The sequence below is a fragment of the Eucalyptus grandis genome, chromosome 11, assembly GCF_016545825.1.
Source record: "Eucalyptus grandis isolate ANBG69807.140 chromosome 11, ASM1654582v1, whole genome shotgun sequence".
Lineage (NCBI taxonomy): Eukaryota > Viridiplantae > Streptophyta > Magnoliopsida > Myrtales > Myrtaceae > Eucalyptus > Eucalyptus grandis.
In genome coordinates, this window is record NC_052622.1 from 32,269,260 (window position 1) to 32,289,993 (window position 20,734).

At 41.4% G+C, this 20,734-nt stretch overlaps 3 protein-coding genes and 1 pseudogene across 3 annotated transcripts; 1 reads left to right on the top strand and 3 right to left on the bottom strand.

Moving 5' to 3' along the window:
* Positions 1-4,300: 4,300 nt before the first annotated feature.
* On the top strand, positions 4,301-7,711 carry LOC104426029 (protein COBRA). The gene is given in 7 exon segments (XM_010038952.3): positions 4,301-4,584; positions 5,268-5,347; positions 5,590-6,046; positions 6,471-6,610; positions 6,612-6,631; positions 6,755-7,035; positions 7,131-7,711. Coding segments are annotated over 7 exon segments (1,377 nt in total). The 5' UTR covers positions 4,301-4,478; the 3' UTR covers positions 7,424-7,711.
* A 13-nt stretch (positions 7,712-7,724) lies between these two features.
* Positions 7,725-10,085, bottom strand: LOC104426030 (COBRA-like protein 4). Its single transcript, XM_010038953.3, has 6 exons — positions 9,896-10,085; positions 9,712-9,791; positions 9,152-9,608; positions 8,907-9,054; positions 8,449-8,726; positions 7,725-8,340 (listed from the first exon to the last, which is right to left on the bottom strand). The coding sequence occupies exons 1-6, from the start codon at positions 10,017-10,019 to the stop codon at positions 8,048-8,050; spliced, it is 1,380 nt and encodes a 459-aa protein (XP_010037255.2). The 5' UTR covers positions 10,020-10,085; the 3' UTR covers positions 7,725-8,047.
* Positions 10,086-12,767: 2,682 nt separating this feature from the next.
* Positions 12,768-14,858, bottom strand: LOC104426031 (annotated as a pseudogene).
* Positions 14,859-16,852: 1,994 nt separating this feature from the next.
* LOC104427732 (COBRA-like protein 4) lies at positions 16,853-18,843 on the bottom strand. Its single transcript, XM_018864941.2, has 5 exons — positions 18,802-18,843; positions 18,209-18,665; positions 17,773-17,920; positions 17,407-17,684; positions 16,853-17,148 (listed from the first exon to the last, which is right to left on the bottom strand). Exons 1-5 carry the CDS (start codon positions 18,826-18,828, stop codon positions 16,853-16,855), a joined length of 1,206 nt encoding a protein of 401 aa, XP_018720486.2. The 5' UTR covers positions 18,829-18,843.
* Positions 18,844-20,734: the final 1,891 nt, after the last annotated feature.

A 20,734-nucleotide genomic window follows, 5' to 3' on the forward strand; every position in this document is an offset into this window, starting at 1 on the left:
GATTTGATATTTGAGGCAAAGTTGGAGTGTTTTTTTAGGGAATTAGGCCAAAGAAAAGATTTATCATTTAGTTGTCATGGTCCTGAGATTTTCAAGACTCCATGTACCAAGAAATGATCAGGGAACGGAATAAGTCTTAAACTACTAAATGACTAAAATTTCTTGAAAATGTATATTTGCATTCGAGATATTTCTTGTATTTAAACAACTATATGGTAGTCTTGTTTTAATAGGATATATGGTGATTGGCGCAGTAGTAATTGGAAGGCCCTATGCATAAATAGAGGTCCTCTCAATGTTATTTGTATCACCTAGCATTTAAGCAATAGAAGAACAGTATTTCCTAGAACTTCTTTCTAAACACTTTCTCTCTCTAAAGATCGGGCAAGTTAGTAAGCAAGCAATCGATCCTTGAGAAAAAGGCTTGCTTAGGTGACCTAACGAACTGAAAGAAGCCTAAGTTATCGCAAAGTTTCAATCTTAAGAAGTGGCATGTGAGAAGTGGTGTCAAAGCCGCATGTAAGAGAGTTTGTTTAAAGAGATCAAGGATCATATCAAGGGGTCGAGAAAATGTCGAACCATTGCTGATGTTGCCATTGTTGATTAGGCCCCCGAGAGAAAGTCATCCAAGAAAAGGAGACTCATGGTAGAGCCAAGAAGAGAGATGTTTCAACAGACACCATTTCCACTCTTGAGAAAAGGTTTGCTAGAATGAATGCCACCATGGTGAAATTTATTATGAAATTGATGAGGTGAAAGAGTGAATTGTCAAGATAGAAGAGACGCTCCGCCTCAAATTCATAACCATCATGAACATACCCAAGGTCCTTGCAGTTGAAGGATGAATCCCTCCAAGTCACGATTGAGGCTTTGAAGATGGAAATCCTAGAGCTCAAAGAAGACTAACTCCCACAAAATCAAAGTTGAAACTTGGAAGTTGGAGATCCAAAAACTCAAGACCGAACTAGCCTTATGTAAGATCAATATTACGAATGGTGCCATACCCATCACACAAGGTGGATGTGCTAAAACCTAAGGAATTCAAGGGCAACGGGTATGCTAAAGAAGTGGACAACTTCATTAGAAGCATGGAACAATACTTTGGCGTTGCTAACATTCAAGAAGTGATGGCTAATGTAAGAAACTTTCTATGTTCATGATCGATGATGCCATGCTTTGGTAGCAAAATAGGTGCGATAAGACCAAGTGAGGTGCCATTGATCCCATCAACACATGGGATGACTTTGTCAAAGAATTTCGGAATTACGTCTTCCCATGTTCACCCAACAAGAGTCCCATAGCAAACTTCATCACTTTGAAAAAAGGGTACAATCTAAGAGTATCTAAAGGAGTTCACAAAACTCCAACTCCAAATTCCTAACTTAGGAGAGAAGGAAGCTCTTAGGGCATTCACAGATGGTTTGAAGCTTTGTGCCCAACTCGAGCTTAAAGGATTAGACGTCTGAACTATCTCAAAAGCACTCACCATAGCCGAGTCTTCGGCGGTCTTCACCAAACTTGAATCATTCGGGTCCAAAGAAAAACGATGAAGAATGGATTGCCACTACAACAAAGACAAGGATGGAAAAGTTACCCATGGTCAAAGAGATTGACGAGAAAGATCATAAGGAGAAGCCCCTTCCAAACAACCTAACCAAAAACCAACCCAAAGGTGACTCCCACAAATAAAGGGAGAAACCACCACCCTCCCATTGCTTTTTATGCGATGGTTCCCATTGGTCCTGAGATTTTCCAAAGAGGAAGTAACTTTTGGTATTGCTTGCCATAGAGGAAGAGGAAGAAGCAAAACAAGAAAAGAGAGAATTTTTGCGCGGAACCATAAAGATACTCAAATGTTAAGCAAAGTAGCCAAGAGTTTGAGAACTTGAGTGAAGCCAACCAAACATCGATTCAAAGTAGTTAGCTCAGATGATGTATCAGCCATTGGCATTGCTAGGAACATGGAACTACGCATTGGTGATTGGAAGAGCAATTTCTCTATTAAAGTAATTATGCTTGATCAATATAATCTTATCTTGGGTTTGGAATTTTTTCATAGTGCGAATGCCATGATCGATATGAGAACCAAGTCAATTATTATCACCAACCCACAATGCCCATCAATGGAACCCATGATCTTAGGGTTGATGAAGACAAAGAGCATCTCCACATACAACTCGTGGATAAAAGGTTGAGAGTTGAGGAGCTTGTAGTTAAGTCAAGAGTGAAGCCCCAACCTCTCGAGGGACCAAAGTGGAGTTGGGGCAACCTGTTTGAACTTACTAAGACGCCGATCTATGTACTTTTTTCAGAAATGGAGAACTTACTAACTAATATGGATATGGTCGAACCAAAAAAGGAGCTGCTTGTGCGAGTTGGGATTCAAGAGTTGTGTAGTTGGCAAGTCAAGAAGGGAAAGTCCGAGGGGCATCGAAGATTGAAGAATTTGCCAACGTTTGAAAAAAATCAACAATCCAAGGGAAGGATGCATTTGGGAAAAGAAAAGACTGAGAGTTGAGAGCAACAAAGGCATCGCTTGAATGGGTGGGGGAGAATGTTACAGCCAGTGGTTTTCAAGGCTTGATGTATCAAGAAATAACCTAGGATGATAGAATAAGTCTCGAACTACTAAATGCTTAGGGATTCTCAAATATGTATATTCGCATTCAAGTTATTTATTATATTTAATGAGATAGATGGTAATTTTGTATTTAATATGATATATATGTTAGTTGGAGTGGTAGTAATTGGAATCCCTCATGTATAAATAGGGGTGCTCTCCTCCTCATTTGTATCACCCAAAATTTGAGCAATGGAAACACATTCTCTCCCAAAACTTCTCTCTCTAAACACTTTTGCTTTCTATGAACTGAACAAGTTAGTAAGCGAGCAATCAATCTTCTAATAAAAAAGCTTAGCTAAATCGACCCAATCAACCAACGTCAATCTAAGTTGCCACATGATGGCCCGCGACAAAGAGTCGTGAGTTATTAATTAAAAATCATTAAGAATAATAATAACATAATCAACAAATTTCAAAATTTAAGTAATGATGTTCTTTAGAGAAAATCACCATGCTTCGAATAGTAATTCTTTAACAAACATCTTGTGAATTCTAAAATTTATCCAAAAAAATCTCACCGTGATGGGTTACTACTTCTGTCAGCTCGAATTGGAGAAAATTACCCACTTCAAATAGAAATATCAAACACAACCGACAATCTTCAACAAGCTTCTCATGAAATTTAAAATTTTCTCGAAATATCGCGATACTTTAATTTGCTCGAATTTGGGACTACTTTAGTGCCCGGAAGGCACCTAACAAGTCTTTTTTAGAAAGGGAAGTCGCGACCTTGTCTGTTTGCGTCGGTTTGTGTGTTAGAGAGAGAGAAAGAGAGAGAGAGAGAGGAAATAATTGGTACGAGCAAATAATAATTTTACGAAATCGTTGTTTGATTATGTTAATGTGGTGGTTGGATGGATGGCAAAGACAATTGGAGAAAAGCACAACATGTCCCTCTCCTTGCCAGTACACTCTCTTCACTGTACAAGTCATTTCCACAGAGAGAGAAAGAGAGCGAGAGATAGAGATTGAATTATTGATTATGTTTTTTCTTTTAAATTAAAAAGGCTTCAATTATATTCGTATTGTAATGCCACCGACAGTGTCGGAATTGCCCACGTTGCCCGCTGTCTCTCCCTTCCTCATTTTCAGTAATCGCATGGCTTGGTCCGAGTCCTCTTTTTGACGTTAATTAATTCGACGGGGGTTTGTGTTTTTTCTTTTTCCTTTTTTTTTTTCAGACCGCCGTTAGTTGAATTGCCATAATTATCCCTGTCCGTCTTTGGTCGGAACCCTAAATATGCTGCTGCAGTGAATCAACCCAAAATGCGGAAAAAAGAAAAAGAATTCAGCTGGAGCTTGTAAGAAATCCAGGATGGAAAAAAAAAGGGTAAGTAAACTGCGAACCATCTCAATTATAGTCACAAAGTTGCAACCCTAGAACGAAATTATCACAAGTGATTACAAATAATTTAGTCTAGATCAGATCTGAACAATTATTACACACACACGGCTTCTGTGAAGCACGTTTTAAAGCTTCAATTTTTTCTGGGATGCTAAGGGCAAAGATAGGTGGTCATTTGCGTTTTCTATGGCAGTGATGATGATGAGACTAATAATCACCATTTTAATGACTTTTGGTGTTAGTTGGAGAGAGATAGAGAGAGAAAGAAGGGTAATCTTGGAAACCAGACTAACTGTCACACCTCTGTCACTCCTCTGTCTTCTCTCTCTCTCTCTCTCTGAGACTTTAACAAGTCCACTCGAACTCAACAAAAGCTTCTACTTGCCATGTGAAAGGAAAAGACAACGCTCTCTCTCTCTCCCCCTTTCTCTCTCTCTCTCTCTCTCTCTCCATCTCTCTCCATATTTGCTGTGCAGATCTTGAATCGGAGGCAAGAGTTCTGCATCGAGAATGGAGTCTTCTTCCCTGCACTCGACCAGCGGCCTCATGTCCAAGCTCAGCGGAACCATCGTCTTGCTTCTGTTCTTGCTCTCTTGCTCCTCTTTCCCGTCCGCCGGTAAGTGCCCCCCCATTACGCTCCTCTCGCTTCTCTTTTTGCAAAATCTTGTTTCTTTAGGAGCTTCCTCTTTCTTGTTTCCCTGTTCCCTCTTGCGGTTGCCGTCCCTTGATTATGTCTCCAGCTCCTAGAGAGATGCGGAAATCAGGGTAATGCGCATCTGGGTTTGTTTCTTGATTCCCCCATCTCTCGCTGTCCTTGACCGGCTTTTGAAGTTAGTTGAAATCGAGTTGCCCTGCGATCTGAAGAGCCGTGTAATTTCGTAATTTGTTTCCGTAGTTAGTTCTAAAAGTGGCATATTGGGTAGTTTTTGGTAATTAGATGGTTGCGGTCGTTAGGAATTAGAATATGTGTTGTAGATTGTGTTTGGTTTTGAATTTTATCTTCAAAGATCTTATCCGGGGCAGTAGTTAAGAGGAAATGAGCAAAGGTGTCTTTTGTGTTTATTTATTTCCTCGAGTGGTCTGTGTGCTCTATTTTACGGATTCCATATAAGCTGATAGCGTCGCTTGATGTGACTAAAATGGCAGTTTACGCCCTAAATTTGTGAAATCTTGTGATTATCTTCTTCATGACTCCTTGGTGTGCCGTGTCATACTTTCAACATTAACTTGAGTACATGCTCTGGACTTATAACTTTCGGATTGATGTCCATGGTTTTCTTCTGATGCCCAATTTTGCAGAAGCCTACGATGCACTTGATCCTAATGGGAACATCACAATCAAGTGGGACGTAATAAGCTGGACTCCGGATGGTTACGTGGTATGCATTAGTTGTTAATGTGATCTTCTTTACCTTAGGTGCGTTGTTGTGAAAAAAGTAGCTTGCTGTCGTTGTTGATCCGAGTCCTTGTAAATGGCAATTTGAGGGGGCTTGAATTATGAAGAGCTGGAGGCTTAGCCAAGAAATATTTTCCTATCACGAAGAGTTTCTTTTTTCTTTCCCGGCTCAAGTCTGGCTACAATCCCACCTTTCTCATGACATTTTCTGGTTGAGTTGGGCAGGCTGTTGTCACGATGTTCAACTTCCAACAATATCGCCATATACAATCTCCGGGATGGACATTGGGGTGGACGTGGGCAAAGAAGGAAGTTATATGGAGCATGATGGGCAGTCAGACCACTGAGCAAGGTGATTGCTCAAGATACAAAGGGAACACCCCTCATTGCTGTAAGAAGGACCCAACAGTCGTTGACCTGTTGCCTGGAACTCCTTACAATCAGCAGATAGCAAATTGTTGCAAAGGTGGAGTTTTAAATTCGTGGGTCCAGGACCCAGCAAATGCAGCAAGCTCATTTCAGGTCAGCGTTGGAGCTGCTGGAACGAGTAACAAGACCGTGAGGCTTCCCAAGAATTTCACGCTGAAAGCACCGGGACCTGGATATACTTGTGGGCCTGCAAAGATTGTCAGATCGACTAAATTTGTTTCTGCTGACAAAAGGAGAACAACCCAAGCTTTAAGTAAGTTACTCACAGGTTTTCAAAGCAATATTACATGGGCACGATAGTCTTTTTAAACAAAATATTGAAAATTTTAAGCACGACACAGTGGTTGCATATGAGATGCATTTTAAACATGCAAGCAATTCTCCAAGATAGTATCATGTATTTGCATGTTTATAAAGTATCAAACATGCAAATGACTTTTCCTTCTTCTGGCCCTGAGATATGCGAGTAATGCAATGTGCGCATCGATTGTGGCATCTTTCTGAAGTGTGAACAATATCTAGCTGTTGTACATTGGGGAACTTATTAAGCCTACATGTGAGTTTTGAAATGCGGACAACAATTGCAAGTTTTGATATCTTGCTCTGAGTTGATTAAATTTCATTCAAGTAGGCAATTATCTAATATTCCCTGACCTTAGCTGCTTGATCTTTTGCAGTGACATGGAACGTTACTTGTACATATTCGCAATTCTTAGCCCAAAAGACTCCAACCTGCTGTGTCTCTCTCTCCTCGTTCTACAATGACACAATAGTACGTTGCCCTACTTGCACTTGTGGCTGTCAAAACAATGCTACAGGATACTGGCGGCTGCGTACAGTGAGTTCTATCACACTTAACATGAAAATTTAGTTATCTCTGAACTTGTCTTATAGAGTTCTCCTTCATTGTTATGTGGAAACAATTGATTCTTGACCATGTGTTTCTCATCTGGTCTTTCAGGGCAGATTCTCCACACTTGGCTCAAGTTGTAGCTGGCTCTGGAAAGTCTAGCAGCAACACACCGCTAGTACAGTGTACTAGCCATATGTGTCCAATTCGAGTCCATTGGCATGTGAAGCTCAATTACAAGGAGTATTGGCGGGTGAAGATCACGATCACAAATTTCAACTACAGAATGAACTACACCCAGTGGAATCTCGTTGTTCAGCACCCCAATTTTGATAATCTCACCCAACTTTTCAGCTTCAACTACAAGTCACTGACTCCCTATGCAGGATTAAGTAAGCAATGTTTTGCCTGATTCACTTATAATGGGCCTGTTGCATATGCCGCTTTCTTTGATCATGATGTTGCAATTCTTGTTATTTAATTGCAGATGATACTGCCATGTTATGGGGAGTCAAGTTCTACAATGATTTTCTCAGTGAAGCTGGCCCGTATGGGAATGTGCAGTCTGAGTTATTATTCCAAAAGGACCAATCCACCTTTACATTTGAAAAGGGATGGGCTTTTCCACGGAGGATTTATTTCAATGGCGATAACTGTGTGATGCCGCCTCCGGATGCCTACCCATGGTTGCCAAATGCCAGTCCTCAGCCAATTTTGCCTGGACTTGTTACATTTGTGCCAATTGTGGCATCTACTCTGTTGTTTTTGGCTTTTGTGTGAGAACCTCAGGGACGAATTGCTAAAATGGCTGCTCTGCTATTCCTATCAGGTTTACACTGCACCACACCGGGGTTATAGCATGATTTGTCAATGCAAATTGTAACACGTTCTTGCCACAATAGCAGGCGTGAGTAGAGACAGAAACGGGTGCTAAAAAATCTACCACTGCTAGGTCCCTGCCTCTTAGCTTATTTATACGTCCGGTGATAGAATCATTTGTATTTCCTTCTGAATAATCTTCTGCTATGTTATACCATTATTTATGTGGATCAATGTGTGTTTAAAGTATCCGCGACCAAAATGTTGTAATCTATTTGACTTTGAAGAAATGAAATAGAAGTACCATGTTTGTCAAACCATAGAGAATATAGAAATGGACAGTTGAAGCAGTGGTACTCAGTATTGCATGACACAGACACCCAAAACTGTTACTACTTGAGAGCAAGCTTTTGCATGATTCTTTTTACAAGCACGTTCTTTTTTCTTTTGCTGACATTACATGAAAGCCGTGTCTGGAGAGGGTCCGGAAAGTTTGTATGATATTTACCTGATGAGGGGCAGCGTACGTCTTAAATTGCTTGCATATGGCCTTGCTTTAAAAAAAATTCTGAAATGCATCTGCTTCTATGGAGATTTGTGAATAAGGAGTATCGACATAGCCATGGAGGTCACGAGTGTTGACAAGGCTACTAGATTCACTTGGGCGGAGTTCGGCAGAAATGGGTATTGATCAGGTGGGGGAAGCATACATTCATCTCCATTGAAGTATACTTTTCTTGGAAATGCCCATCCTTGTTTGAATGTAAATGTGTTCTTGTCTTTCTGAAGTAGCACTTCGGACTGTACATTTCCTTCTGGCCCCGCTTCCATCAGTAGATCATTGTAAAACTTCATTCCGTAGAACATGCCCGTATCGTCTGTGCAGTCAGAATCACAGATTGATTAGAAAGTTAGCCTGGCTCTTGCCCTGATATTCCCAATGAGTTAGGTAGAAAAGATTGATGAAGTGTAGCCTTAGCACTCACTTATGGATTCGTAAGCGATGAGAGGCTTGTAGTCGAAGCTGAAGACTCGGGTGATGCTGTTGAGATTAGGGTGCTGTGCGACAAGCGTCCACTGGGTGTGGTTCAGTCTGTAGTTGAAGTTCGTGATGGCGATCTTTACGCGCCAGTAGTCCTTGTAGTTGAGCTTCACATGCCAGTGAACCCTTATAGGGCACATGTGATGGGTGCACTGCAGAAGTGGCGTGTTGTCCTTCCGCGGTGTGTTTACTCCCGCTTTGTGTAGTAGTTTGGAGTCGCTCCTGGCAACAACAGGTCATGAGCCTCTCTGTTTTATATGTTTTTGAGAAATCTACAAGGAGATCTTGCACAACCGCTTATACAAAATTTCGATAAAGCCGTCACCAGGTGGATGATATATTTTCCGACAGATACCACACCGGTGTATTACCCGAAGAATAAAGGAAAATCATGGAACTTACGGAATGCAATTTTTCTTGTTATGGCAACCGCAAGCACAAGACGGGCAAGGGGTGATCGAGTTGTTGTAGAAAGATGAGAACGAGACGCAGCAGCTCGGGTTCTTAGAAACCAAGAACTGTGAATAAGTGCAGGTGACATTCCAAGTCACTGCATAAAAAGTATGATCACGAGCAATGGAAAAGGAAAACACAGCATTGCCAAGTTAATTAAACAAAAGCAGAGTCAACTTGAAAAAGAAACATACTCATGGCTTGAGTCTTCCTTCTCCGGTCAGGTGTGAGGTACACCGTTGAGGGCACGATTTTCGCAGGCCCGCAAGTGTATCCTGGTCCCGGGCCAAGCAGAGTGAAGTTCTTGGGGAGTTTGACCGTCTTATTGGAGGTGCCGGCTAGCCCGACACTGACCTGGAAGGCAGAGACCGAGGAAGTCGGGTCCTGGCCCCATGACGAAAGGACGCCGCCTTTGCAGCAGTTGCTGAACTGCTGGTTGTAGGGGACTCCGGGGAGAAAGTCAACAACTATCGGGTCTTTCTTACAGCAATGCGGTACATTGCCCTTGAACTTGGAACAATCTCCTTGTTCTGTAGTTTGTGCTCCGACCATTGACCATATCACTTCCTTCTTTGCCCAGCTCCATCCCAGTGTCCAACCCGGAAGCAAAATTGGCCGGTACATTTGGAAGTTACTCATTGTGACCGAAGCCTGGTTTTAATTTTATTAACAGTCAACGGTATATTCTACCATAGTATTCCAAGATATAATCTTCAAAGTACGGCAATTATCAATCAAAAATGAGCGTGCTCACCACATAGCCATCAGCAGTCCAGGACACTACGTCCCATTTGATCGTTATGTTACCATTTGGATCTAGAGGGTCGTACGCGACTGCAAGTGTGAAGTGAAGGAAAAGAGAGAGTTAACTAACGCTGGAATTGTGAGGCGAAAGAGTTTGAAATCCATGTATTTAAAACATGCTGGGCAAGGCCAACCTGTATGAGGAATCATTAGCATAAGAATGGCTGCCAAGAGCATGAGCTCAAGTCTTGGGGACGATAAGCCCTTTCCATCTTCATGAACTTTCCCTTGACAAGTGAAGAGAGCTTCAGATTCCATTTCTGGTGCCACCAGATACACTCAGTCTTCAGCCAGCTCACAAGCGATGGAATGGTTTGTGCGAGGAGTGCGTTAAATCTTGTATGGAGGAATGATGAGTCTATGTGATGTGTCACCTACCAGTTGGTAAGCTTTTCTTTTGAATTTTTCAAGTTTCGCTCTCACGCACAGTAATTTCCCTTGTTCCTTCAATTCTGTTTCTGCATCTTGAAGCAATATGCAGGTGAGAATGATGGCAACGCTGGAGGCAGACTTTTGGATGAACACAGCATGTGGGCAGTCAGTTCCTCGTCTGTGATCGTAGCCAAAATGTTCCCTTCTCTATAAGTTTAGGGGACTAATTATGTATATAGCCCTTTCTCATCTCTTCTAAAAAAGTATTGGCAAAATGATCTTGCAGAAAATAAATTGGAGTGTTGGAGAATGGATCCGTAGCCTCAGTTGCAAAAGTTCTGAGTTAGGAAATATGGGTACGGCTTACATGGAACGGACTCAGGCAATGTAGTTGGTTAAAAAGATTTCAAGCATTCCAATTGGAAACTGAAATCTGAAGCTTTTTTCAATTCCATACCGAATAATTGTTTGCCTCAAATGCCCCTTAGTACTAGGAAAATCAAAAAGGGATTTATGTTCATTAAATTACACATCTTTTTCTCATTCTCTAATACACGGGCATAACTTAGCTTGGACCGTCCCTCTTGATGCCAGGACAGAGGAATGGCCCTCTTACTGTCTGCTCAAATTGGTGGCAATTCTTGTAACTTTAAGGAGTTACTTTTTCAACCTTGCCTTTTCTATGTTTGTTCGCTCTGATTTTGCTCTACACGCTTTTCTTCTTCACGCTACCAAGAAAGAGTAAAGCTACCAAGAAAGAGTAAAGACCATCAAACTTAATATACACCCAATGGCTTCAGCAATCTGATAGTCAAGCCCATCTTGTCAGCTGATTGACGACACCTTCCTATTTCTGTCTTATGTCTTCTGTTTGTTTCTTGAGCCCATTGATTTGGTTGACTCTCATCTTCACGTACCATACCAACTTGCTTTTTATATCTATGAATTGCTGCTTCACTCTGCAGGGTTGCTTAGAAATGCAATGCAGGGACAAGTGAGATCAGATCTCTCTATCTGATAAATAATTTCCATCTGCCAGAGCTAAAGAAGGTGGCTAAAGGTTATTTATCTTGGACCTAAGTGGTTAGAAGACAGAGTGCAAATTGGTTAAAGAAAATTCCTATGGCTGACTAGAATCTCATGATTTGATAGGATTAGAGCTTAGGCACGACTATAAAATACAGTCTGCAAAGTAAAATATGCTAGAAGATGACGAGTACACAATGATGGTAATAGAATTTAACTTGATGATGGTTCATAGAAGATTTAGAAAGTTAATGGAAAGAATTGAACAAGTCTCTGTATTGACTTATTCATAACTTACATCGGTTTGTACAGACACTTGGACATTGATTCTGAAAGAAGACTCTTTTCCCATCACTCATCGCTTGCATATGACATTCCAAACATCTGTTGAGTGTTTTTGCCGCTGCGCAAGTTGATTTGGTCACTAATCGCTGTTACCTTTGAAGGACCCATAGGGTTGAATCAACTAGAATACTGCTATCGGCTATATAGCATGTATGACTTGAGCATGATTGTTTAACCTAAACCGACTTCTGATGAAGACGTTCATAAAAGTTATTTTATCCTAGATTGACTAGGTAAAACCCATTGATTTGCAAAGATTAAGCAACCAAATGGAATGGACTCGTTGCCTTTCTTCACGTCATCCATGGACCAAATTTACATTTGGCCGGCTTTGCAACAAGCTCATAAGGTCATAAACATTATATTATGCCAAATGCTTCTAGCATCTAGTATCTCACAAGATTCCATTACATATTAAACACATTTTTCTAAGCCGTTTCTTATTTTAATTAGGATAGCCACATGTATCTCACATAATTGTCTTCCTGGACCTTTTTACAAATTTCACCGGTATGTACACATTTTGACTCAATATCATACACACTGTACGGTTTTCATATATATGCTTTTCCATGAAAAACCTTTAAGCTGCGTTTGGCAATTAGGATAAAATTTATCATATCCTATACAGAATAAAATTGGATATAAAAAGAATATAAGCTTGATAAATTTATCTTATGGGGAAGATGGGATAAAGATGGATAAAGCTTTTACTATCCATAAAAGTTATTGATTTTGAATAATAAAATTAATAAATTAACAAAATTTGAAGTATATTTCAATATAAATAATATTTGAATTCTAATATAAAAAATTCAATATAACAAAAAAATAACAATTTAGTTTTTTTAATTTAATCTTATTTTTATGTTTATATTCAAATTTAGTTATCTCTTATAATATAAATTTGATATATAAGTATAAATATATATTTATATTTATTACATATTTTAGTTATTTTTGTATTTTAGGTATATTAATACAGTTTACTATTTAATAAAATTTTATTAGAGAATGATGGAAGGGAAAAAAGAAAAAAATAATAATTAAAAAAGAGGAAAAAAAATGAAGTAGGCAAGAGTGTCACAAGAGATTTTTATCATTTTCGTTTGTGCAACTTGTAAGTTCATTTACACTGATATATCTTTTATACCAAATTATATATATAATATGATATGAATATATGAGACTTTATTAGTGTGATTCACCAAATAGTAAACATGATATAATAAAATCAATGGATTTCATATCTTATCCGATCAAATCCTAAACTAGAAATCCAGAAGAACAAACATTGCCTTAATGTTTCCTTTTAGAGCTACAAACCTCTTTGTATGACAGAGCCGACCAGCCATTGCAATCATCTCAGGTGCGAGTAGATGAAGATGAGTATACATGCTGTAGTTTCCTTCAGAAAATCAGCAGCATTGGTACCAAGATCAGGAAGAAAGCCAAGGCCAAAGCCAAAGGAGGATTTGAAGGAGCTATGCTTGGTAGAGAAGGGTATTTATCAGGAGGTGGCATCATGCACTCATCACCATTAAAGTAGACTTTTCGAGAAAAAGCCCAACCATGATCCAATGTAAAAGTACTCTTGTCTTTCCGAAGAATCATCTCCGTCTGAGCATTTCCTTCTGGCCCTGCTTGCATTAGTAGGTCATTGTAGTACTTTATGCCATAAAACATCCTGGTGTCATCCGCAAGCAAGGGAATCATGAGAAACGAGATTACAAATTTTATCAAGTCTATCGACTCACCTACTTATGACTACACGATGTATTCTAATCTCTATTAAAGTGTTAAGTAGTGAGAGCATTACTATATCATGTATGCAGCTTGACTGTGTTCACTTATCACAACAACGGGCCGATTTGTAGAAGATCAACGTGCATACAAAGCAAAAATTCAATTACCAACCATGACAGCGTCCTTTTCTATTAAGGCCATGTACTTACTGAGGGAACCAAACGCGTTGTGTGGCTTATAGTCGAATTTATAGACTCGAGTGATGTTGTTGAAGTTCGGATTCTGCGCGGCGAGTGTCCACTGTGAATTCATCCCGTAGTTGAGATCGGTTTCCAGTATTCTTTATAATTGGCCTTGAAGTGCCAGTGTACCCGGATAGGACACATGTGGTTCGTGCACTGCAGCAAAGGCACGTCGCCTTCAATGGATGGTTGTGATCCCACCACACTCTGAATCTTGCCCTGGCTCCTGAATCGCATTCCAGTATTAGAATCAGTGTCCTAAATGCAATCACCCGTGGCGAACGCTTTTTAAGTAAAAGCTGTTAAACACTAACCCAATGCAGTTAGCTGTTCCGTCGCCACCACAGGCACAAGACAGACAAGGCGTGATCATAGGGTTGTAGAAAGAGGAAAAGGAAACGCAGCAGGTCGGGTACTTGGAAACGATCATTTGCGAGTAAGTACAAGTCACGTACCATGACACTACAACAACAATTAGAAGAGAATTCAGAAGATGGGCATGACTTTGGAATCAGAGCGAAAGAATTTATTCAGCCAAAACTTTCGATGTTCACGAATATAATGCTTTAGACACTGGGAGATGATCGAAGGATGTTCACGTTCAATCCAGCAAATGACGACAGACACATGGAAAGTCCGTCAAAAGCAAATAGTTCTCAAACCAAGTAGTCATTATAGGACTGCAAATTGAGCGCCACCAAAGAAACAGAAAATAATAGCCTCTAACTCACTCATGACTCGATTTTTTCTCCGTCCATCAGCTGAGAAGAGCACCGAGGGTGGCATGATGGTTGCACCGCTGCATGTATAGCCCAGTCCAGGTCTGAGCAGATAAAAATCCCGGGGAAGTTTCACGGAGGTGCTTGAAGTACCCGAGAGCCTGACACTGACCTGAAAGGATGAAACTGCAGCTGCCGGGTCTTGACCCCACGACGTGACGATGCCTCCTTTGCAGCAATATGTGTACTTTTGATTGTCGTGCACTCCTGGAAACAAGTCTGATGATAGCGGGGCTTCTTTCGCAAGAGTGAGGAATCTTTCCATTGAATTTTGAGCAATATCCTTGATCGGTCGCCTGCGCTCCCACGATGGACCATATAATCTCTTTGCCTGCCCATGTCCATCCCAACGTCCACCCGGGGCTCGGGATGTGCCTGAACATTTGGAAGTTGCTCATAGTGATGACTGCCTACAAGTTATCACCTTAGATCTAGTCAGTGCCTTGGATATTATGTTCAGGATCCCTTCGATGCCCAAACTTACAGAACAAGAAAATCAACGAAAGCACCAATCGTTGACAAGCTTTTGGAACAGCGATTCTCACCTCGTAACCATCGGGCATCCACAACATAACGTCCCGTTTAATGTTAATGATTCCAGGTGGACCGAGCACATCGTAAGCTGCTGAAAAGGAGACGAAAGGAGTTAGAAAAGGCGAGAGCATCGGTACATGACAGTCTCATTGCTAGGAAAGAAAATTGTCGTCGTCTCCACGACTGAATTCTTCGAGCTAGAAGCTCACCCGTTCGAGCAAATGCCGTCGTAAAGAGAATGACCGTGACTCCGAGGCGATTGAGGTTGTAAGGGGACATCCTCAAAGTTTGCTGTTATCGTTTGGAGGATGCTGAAGATGCAAGGATCACTAGATCAGCGAGGTCCTTACATAAGAACTAACTCAAGGTGGTATCAGAAGGCATTGGAATACAGTTCAAGAAGTACAAATCCACATGACTGAAGATTTCCGAACAAACTCTAGCCACGGGTAGCACGGAGATAAATTCGGGTTCTGAAGCACTCGCGGCCGGCCGGAGAATCAAGCGCGTGTAATGTGTAGAATTAGAAGGAGAATTTTAGTAAGGTTACTTTGCATGAATGGAATGCAGTCCGCCTATTAATGTCCTAATATGCTTTGATCAATCCATGGAAAATGGACGAGGGAATCAAGAGGTCGTGATTTTGTAATAGAAATTTCTGTTCGATGTCCGATTAGCACTTGCTATTTTATACTGAGAAGTTGAAGTTGGTCACACATAATTCAAATAGAAAACATTAGATTGGTTTTCGTGTGTAATATGGTATCATTGGTATGAGCATCTTTTCAGTGATTGTTCACTAAAGTAGGAAACACCCCGAAAATAAAATGTACATTAGCTAAGTTGACTTTGGTACAGTACCATTGTCATGCTAATCTAGCTTACCCAGTCGAATTTAAAAAACCCTTATTACTAGAGTCATGTATCGTCCCATTTCTAGGTAGCTATTCGAACATGTAACCTCGAGTTCCAATTTAGGTTAGCCTCAACTGGACTTTATTTTAATCTTTGTTTATAATCTACCTTTCCTTTTAATTAAATTATACTTCGAGTGGATCAGGCTACTGACGTTAGACTTGCTCATAAGATCTTGACATGATATACCAAATTTAAGAAACCTAACTCTCACGATAATTAATTCAAGGGAAAAAAAATTATTTGAAGGAGTTGACTTTATGAATAGGCTCGATTTTGTCGCATTCTCAGCAACTCAAGCCTGGCCATGCTTGTGTAAAATTTTTCCGACCCAAAACTCTTTGTTAGATAGGAGTGATTAGTTTCCAATCCGATCCAACTCGGGAACTAGCCTAGAAGGACCAGTTCACAATTTCTGGAATTAGACCACCTGATCCTAGAATCAAACTGGAACGGTCCGATTCCCGAGCAATCTAACAGAACCGATGGACGTTGAGCTTGTTGGCCATGGGAGGGTTGGGGTGGGAGGCGAACCACCGGGTGATGTGGAGGAGGATGTGGAAAGTGGAGGTGATGGAGTGGCGAAGGTCGGGAGGTGGCAACGAAGTGGAAGACGATGTTCGTGGTGCAAGAAGCATGCTGGAGGATGAAGAAGACGCCGGCGATGGAGCCCTAGAGGTACGTGGCGTCGAGAGTCATCATGATGTGGATGGTGTCATCGGCATCACCCTGATGTGAGCATGTTAGCCACTTCATTTTGGGGTACTCTCTGCCGTTCTATAATGCGAGGAGGAAAAATAAAATAAAAAAACAAATAAAAATGAAGTTGGCGAGAATGTCTCGAAAGATTTTTACAATCTCCATTTATACAATTTGTAGATTCATTTACACTAATTTATCTTTTATACTAGATAATGTACAATGTGAATATATCCAACTTTATTAGTCTGATACAGTAAACAGGAAATAACAAAATCCATAGATTTCATATCTTATCATATCCAATCCTATCGTGACTAGAAAGTTTCCTTTTAGAGCTGCAAACCTCTCTGCATGACAAGATGACCAACCAACCGTTGCAATCATCTCAGGTGCGAGTAGATGGAGATGAGTATACATGCTGCAGTTTACTTCAGAGCATCAGTGGCATCAGTACCATCAGTACCAAGATCAGGAAGAAAGCCAAGGCCAAAGCCATAGAAAGATTCAAAGGAGCTATGCTTGGTAGAGAAGGGTATTTATCAGGAGGTGGCATCGTGCACTCGTCACCATCAAAGTAGACTTTTCGAGGAAAAGCCCAACCCTGATCCAATGTAAAAGTACTCTTATCTTTTCGAAGAATCATCTCCGTCTGAACATTTCCTTCTGGCCCTGCTTGCATTAGTAGGTCATTGTAGTACTTTATGCCGTAAAACATCCCGGTGTCATCTGCATATAAGGGAATCATGAGAAACGAGATTATAATTTTATCAAGTCTATCGACTCGCCAACTTATGACTACACAATGTACTCCAATCTCTATTGAAGTTTTAAGTAGCGAGAGCGTTACTATATCGCGTATGCGGCTTGACTGTGTTCACTTATCACAACAACGAGGCTGATTTGTTGAAGATCAACGTGCATACAAAGCAAAAATTCAATTGCAAACCATGACAGCGTCCTTTTCTATAAAGGCCATGTACTCACTGAGGGAACCGAACACGTTGAGTGGCTTATAGTCGAATTTATAGACTTGAGTGATGTTGTTGAAGTTCGGATGCTGCGCAGCGAGTGTCCACTGTGTATAATTCATCCCGTAGTTGAAACTGGTGACTGTGATCTTCACTCTCCAGTATTCTTTATAGTTGGCCTTGAAGTGCCAATGTACCCGGATAGGACACATGTGGTTCGTGCACTGCAGCAAAGGCGCGTCGCCTGCAATGGACGGTTGTGATCCCACCACACTCTGAATCTGGCTCCGGCTCCTGAAACGCATTCCAGCATGAGAATCAGTGTCCTAAATGCAATCACCATTGGCAAACACTTTTAAGTAAAAGTTGTTAAAACACTTACCCGATGCAGTTAGCTGTTCCTTCACAGCCACAGGCACAAGATGGACAGGGCGTGATCATAGGGTTGTAGAAAGAGGAAAAGGAAACGCAGCAGGTCGGGTTCTTGGAAACGATCATTTGCGAGTAAGTACAAGTCACGTACCATGACACTGCAACAACAATTAGAAGAGAATTCAGAAGATGGATATGACCTTTCTATCAGAGTGAAAGAATTTATTCAGCAGAAACTTTTGATCTTCATGAATATAATGCTTTCGACACTGGGAGATGATTGAAGTGTTTTCAGCTTCAATCAAGCAGATGACAACAGACAGATAGAAAGTCGTCATAAACAAATAGTTCTTAACCCGAGTAATCATTTTAGGACTCCATATATTAGAGACCCTAAAAAATTGAGCACCACCAGAGAAACAGAAAATAAAAAGCCTCTAACTCACTCATGGCTTGATTTCTTCTCCGTCTGTCGGCCGACAAGAACACCGAGGGTGGCATGATGGTTGCGCCACTGCATGTATAGCCCAGTCCAGGCCCGAGCAGATAAAAATCCCGGGGAAGTTTCACAGAAGTGCTTGAAGTACCCGAGAGCCCGACACTGACCTGAAAGGATGAAACTGCAGCTGCAGGGTCTTGACCCCACGACGTGACGACGCCTCCCTTGCAGCAGTCTGTGTACTTTTGATTGTCGTGCACTCCTGGAAGCAAGTCGATGATAGCGGGGCTTCTTTCGCAAGAGTGAGGGATGTTTCCCTTGAATTTTGAGCAATCTCCTTGATCGGTCGCCTGAGCTCCCACGATGGACCATATAATCTCTTTGCCTGCCCACGTCCATCCCAACGTCCACCCGGGGCTCGGGATGTGCCTGAACATTTGGAAGTTGCTCAAAGCGATGACTGCCTACAAGTTATCATCCTAGATCTAGTCAGTGTCCTTCGATATTATGTTCAGGATCGGTTCGTTGCCCAAACTCACAGAACAAGAAATTCAACGAAAGCACCAATAGTTCACAAGCTTTTGGAACAGCGATTCTCACCACGTAACCATCGGGCGTCCACGACATAACGTCCCATTTAATGTTAATGTTTCCATTAGGATCGAGCACATCGTAAGCCGCTGAAAACGAGATGAGAGGAGTTAGAAAAGGCAAAAGCGTCGGTACATGACAGTCTCATTGCTAGGGAAGAAAATAGTCGTTGTCTTCGCAGCTGAATTCTCTGAGCTGGAAGCTCACCTGCTCGAGCCAATACCGTCGTAAAGAAAATGACCGCGACTCCGAGGCGATTGAGGTTGTAAGGGGACATCCTCAAAGTTTGCTATTATCGTATGGAGGACGCTGAACATGTAAGGATCATTAGATCAGTGAGGTCCTTATGGAAGAACTAACTCAAGGTGGCATCAGAAGGCATTAGAATACAGCTTAAATAGTACAAATCCACTGAAGATTTCTAAACAAACTCTAGCCACGTAAAGCACGGCAATGGGAAAGAAAATAATAAATTCGGATCCTTAAGCACGCGCAGCCGGCCGGGGAATTAAGCGCTTGTTATTTATAGAAGTAGAAAAGGAACTTCAGTGAGGTTACTTTGCACAAATGGAATGCAGTTCGCCCTACCTGTTCTATTATGCTTTGGTCAATCCATAGAAAATGGACGAGGATGTCGAGAGGTCGTGATTTTGTACGAGAAATTTCTATCCGGTGTCCGATTGACACTTGCTATTTTTTAATGAGAAGTTGAAGTTGGTTACACATAGTTCAAATGGAAAACGTTAGATTGGTTTTCGTTTGTAACATGGTACGAGCATCTTTTGTCTGTGATTCTGTACTAAAGTAGGAGACACCCGGAAAACAAATTGTACCTAACTTAGCTGACTTTCGTCCCGTACCATTGTCATGCTAATCTCGCTTACCGAGTAGACTAATTATAGAAGGCTAATCGAATTTAAAAGACCCTCATTGCTAGAGTAATGTACCATCCCATTTCTGGGTAGCTATTTGAACATGCGACCTCGAGTTGAAGCTCGTGGACAGTCCTCCGAGAGTTCCAATTTAATTTAGCCCCGATTGTACTTTATTTTAATTTTCGTTTATAATCTATCTTTCCTTTTAATTAAATTATACTTTGAGTGAATCAAGCTACTTGCCTACAACTAACGTTAGACTTGCTCGTAAGATCTCGGCATGATTCATACCAAAACTTTCACAATAATTAATTCGAGGGAATACAAATTTATTTGAAAGAGTTGACTTTATGGATAGACTTGATTTTGCCACACTCTCACCATTGACCCTAGTCATGCTCATATAAAAAATTTCTAACCTAGAACTCTAGGTTAGATAGGGGTAATCAGTTCTCGATCCGATCCTATCTAGAAATCAGACCAGAAGGACTGGTTCATAGTTTCTAGAACTAGGAAACTATGAACCAATCCTTCCGATCCAATTCCCAGGCAATCCAACAGAACCAATGGATGCCAACCTTGTCAACCAAGTTAAGGGTCTAACTAAGGAAGAATTCGGAGAGGATGGCCACAAGAGGGTTGGGATGGGAGGCGAACCATCGGGCGAGAAGGAGGCGAAGATGAGCGGAAGGTGGAGGCTATGGTGTGGCAGAGGTTGAGAGGCCGCAAAGAAGTGGAAGACGATGTTCTCAAGGCAGGAGGCGTGCTGGAGGATGGAGAGCTCACTAGCATGTCGACGCTCATTTTTGGCCATTGTCGGCATCATTCAAGCATGCAATTGATCCTCAGGTATCCATCTTTCCCATCCAGCCATGGACGATGTTCACGACCAACCATGGACAACTAGCTCACAAGCGATGCCAATGCTCATCACAAGTCGTTCGCCACCCCGCAACTACCCCTGGTCCAAGAACAAGCACACCAAGCCCCCCATCACCGTTACCTCAAGCCCTCCCTCAACCCCTGCATCCTCGAGGCCCCTTGCCGCTCTAATGTCATTACCTCCT

What these genes read in the sequence shown, in the direction of transcription:
- LOC104426030 (XM_010038953.3), bottom strand. Translation starts at nt 10,019, where the DNA reads ATGGAATCTGAAGCTCTCTTCACTTGTCAAGGGAAAGTTCATGAAGAT. An exon ending in AAGGAAGACTCAAGCCATGA is followed by an intron (nt 9,055 to 9,151) that starts GTATGTTTCTTT and finishes CTTTTTATGCAG; the next exon opens with TGACTTGGAATGTCACCTGC. An exon ending in CATCGCTTACGAATCCATAA is followed by an intron (nt 8,341 to 8,448) that starts GTGAGTGCTAAG and finishes CTGACTGCACAG; the next exon opens with ACGATACGGGCATGTTCTAC.
- LOC104427732 (XM_018864941.2), bottom strand. Translation starts at nt 18,828, where the DNA reads ATGTCGTGGACGCCCGATGGTTACGTG. An exon ending in GGACGCCCGATGGTTACGTG is followed by an intron (nt 18,666 to 18,801) that starts GTGAGAATCGCT and finishes GATAACTTGTAG; the next exon opens with GCAGTCATCGCTTTGAGCAA. An exon ending in GAGAAGAAATCAAGCCATGA is followed by an intron (nt 17,921 to 18,208) that starts GTGAGTTAGAGG and finishes TTGTTGTTGCAG; the next exon opens with TGTCATGGTACGTGACTTGT.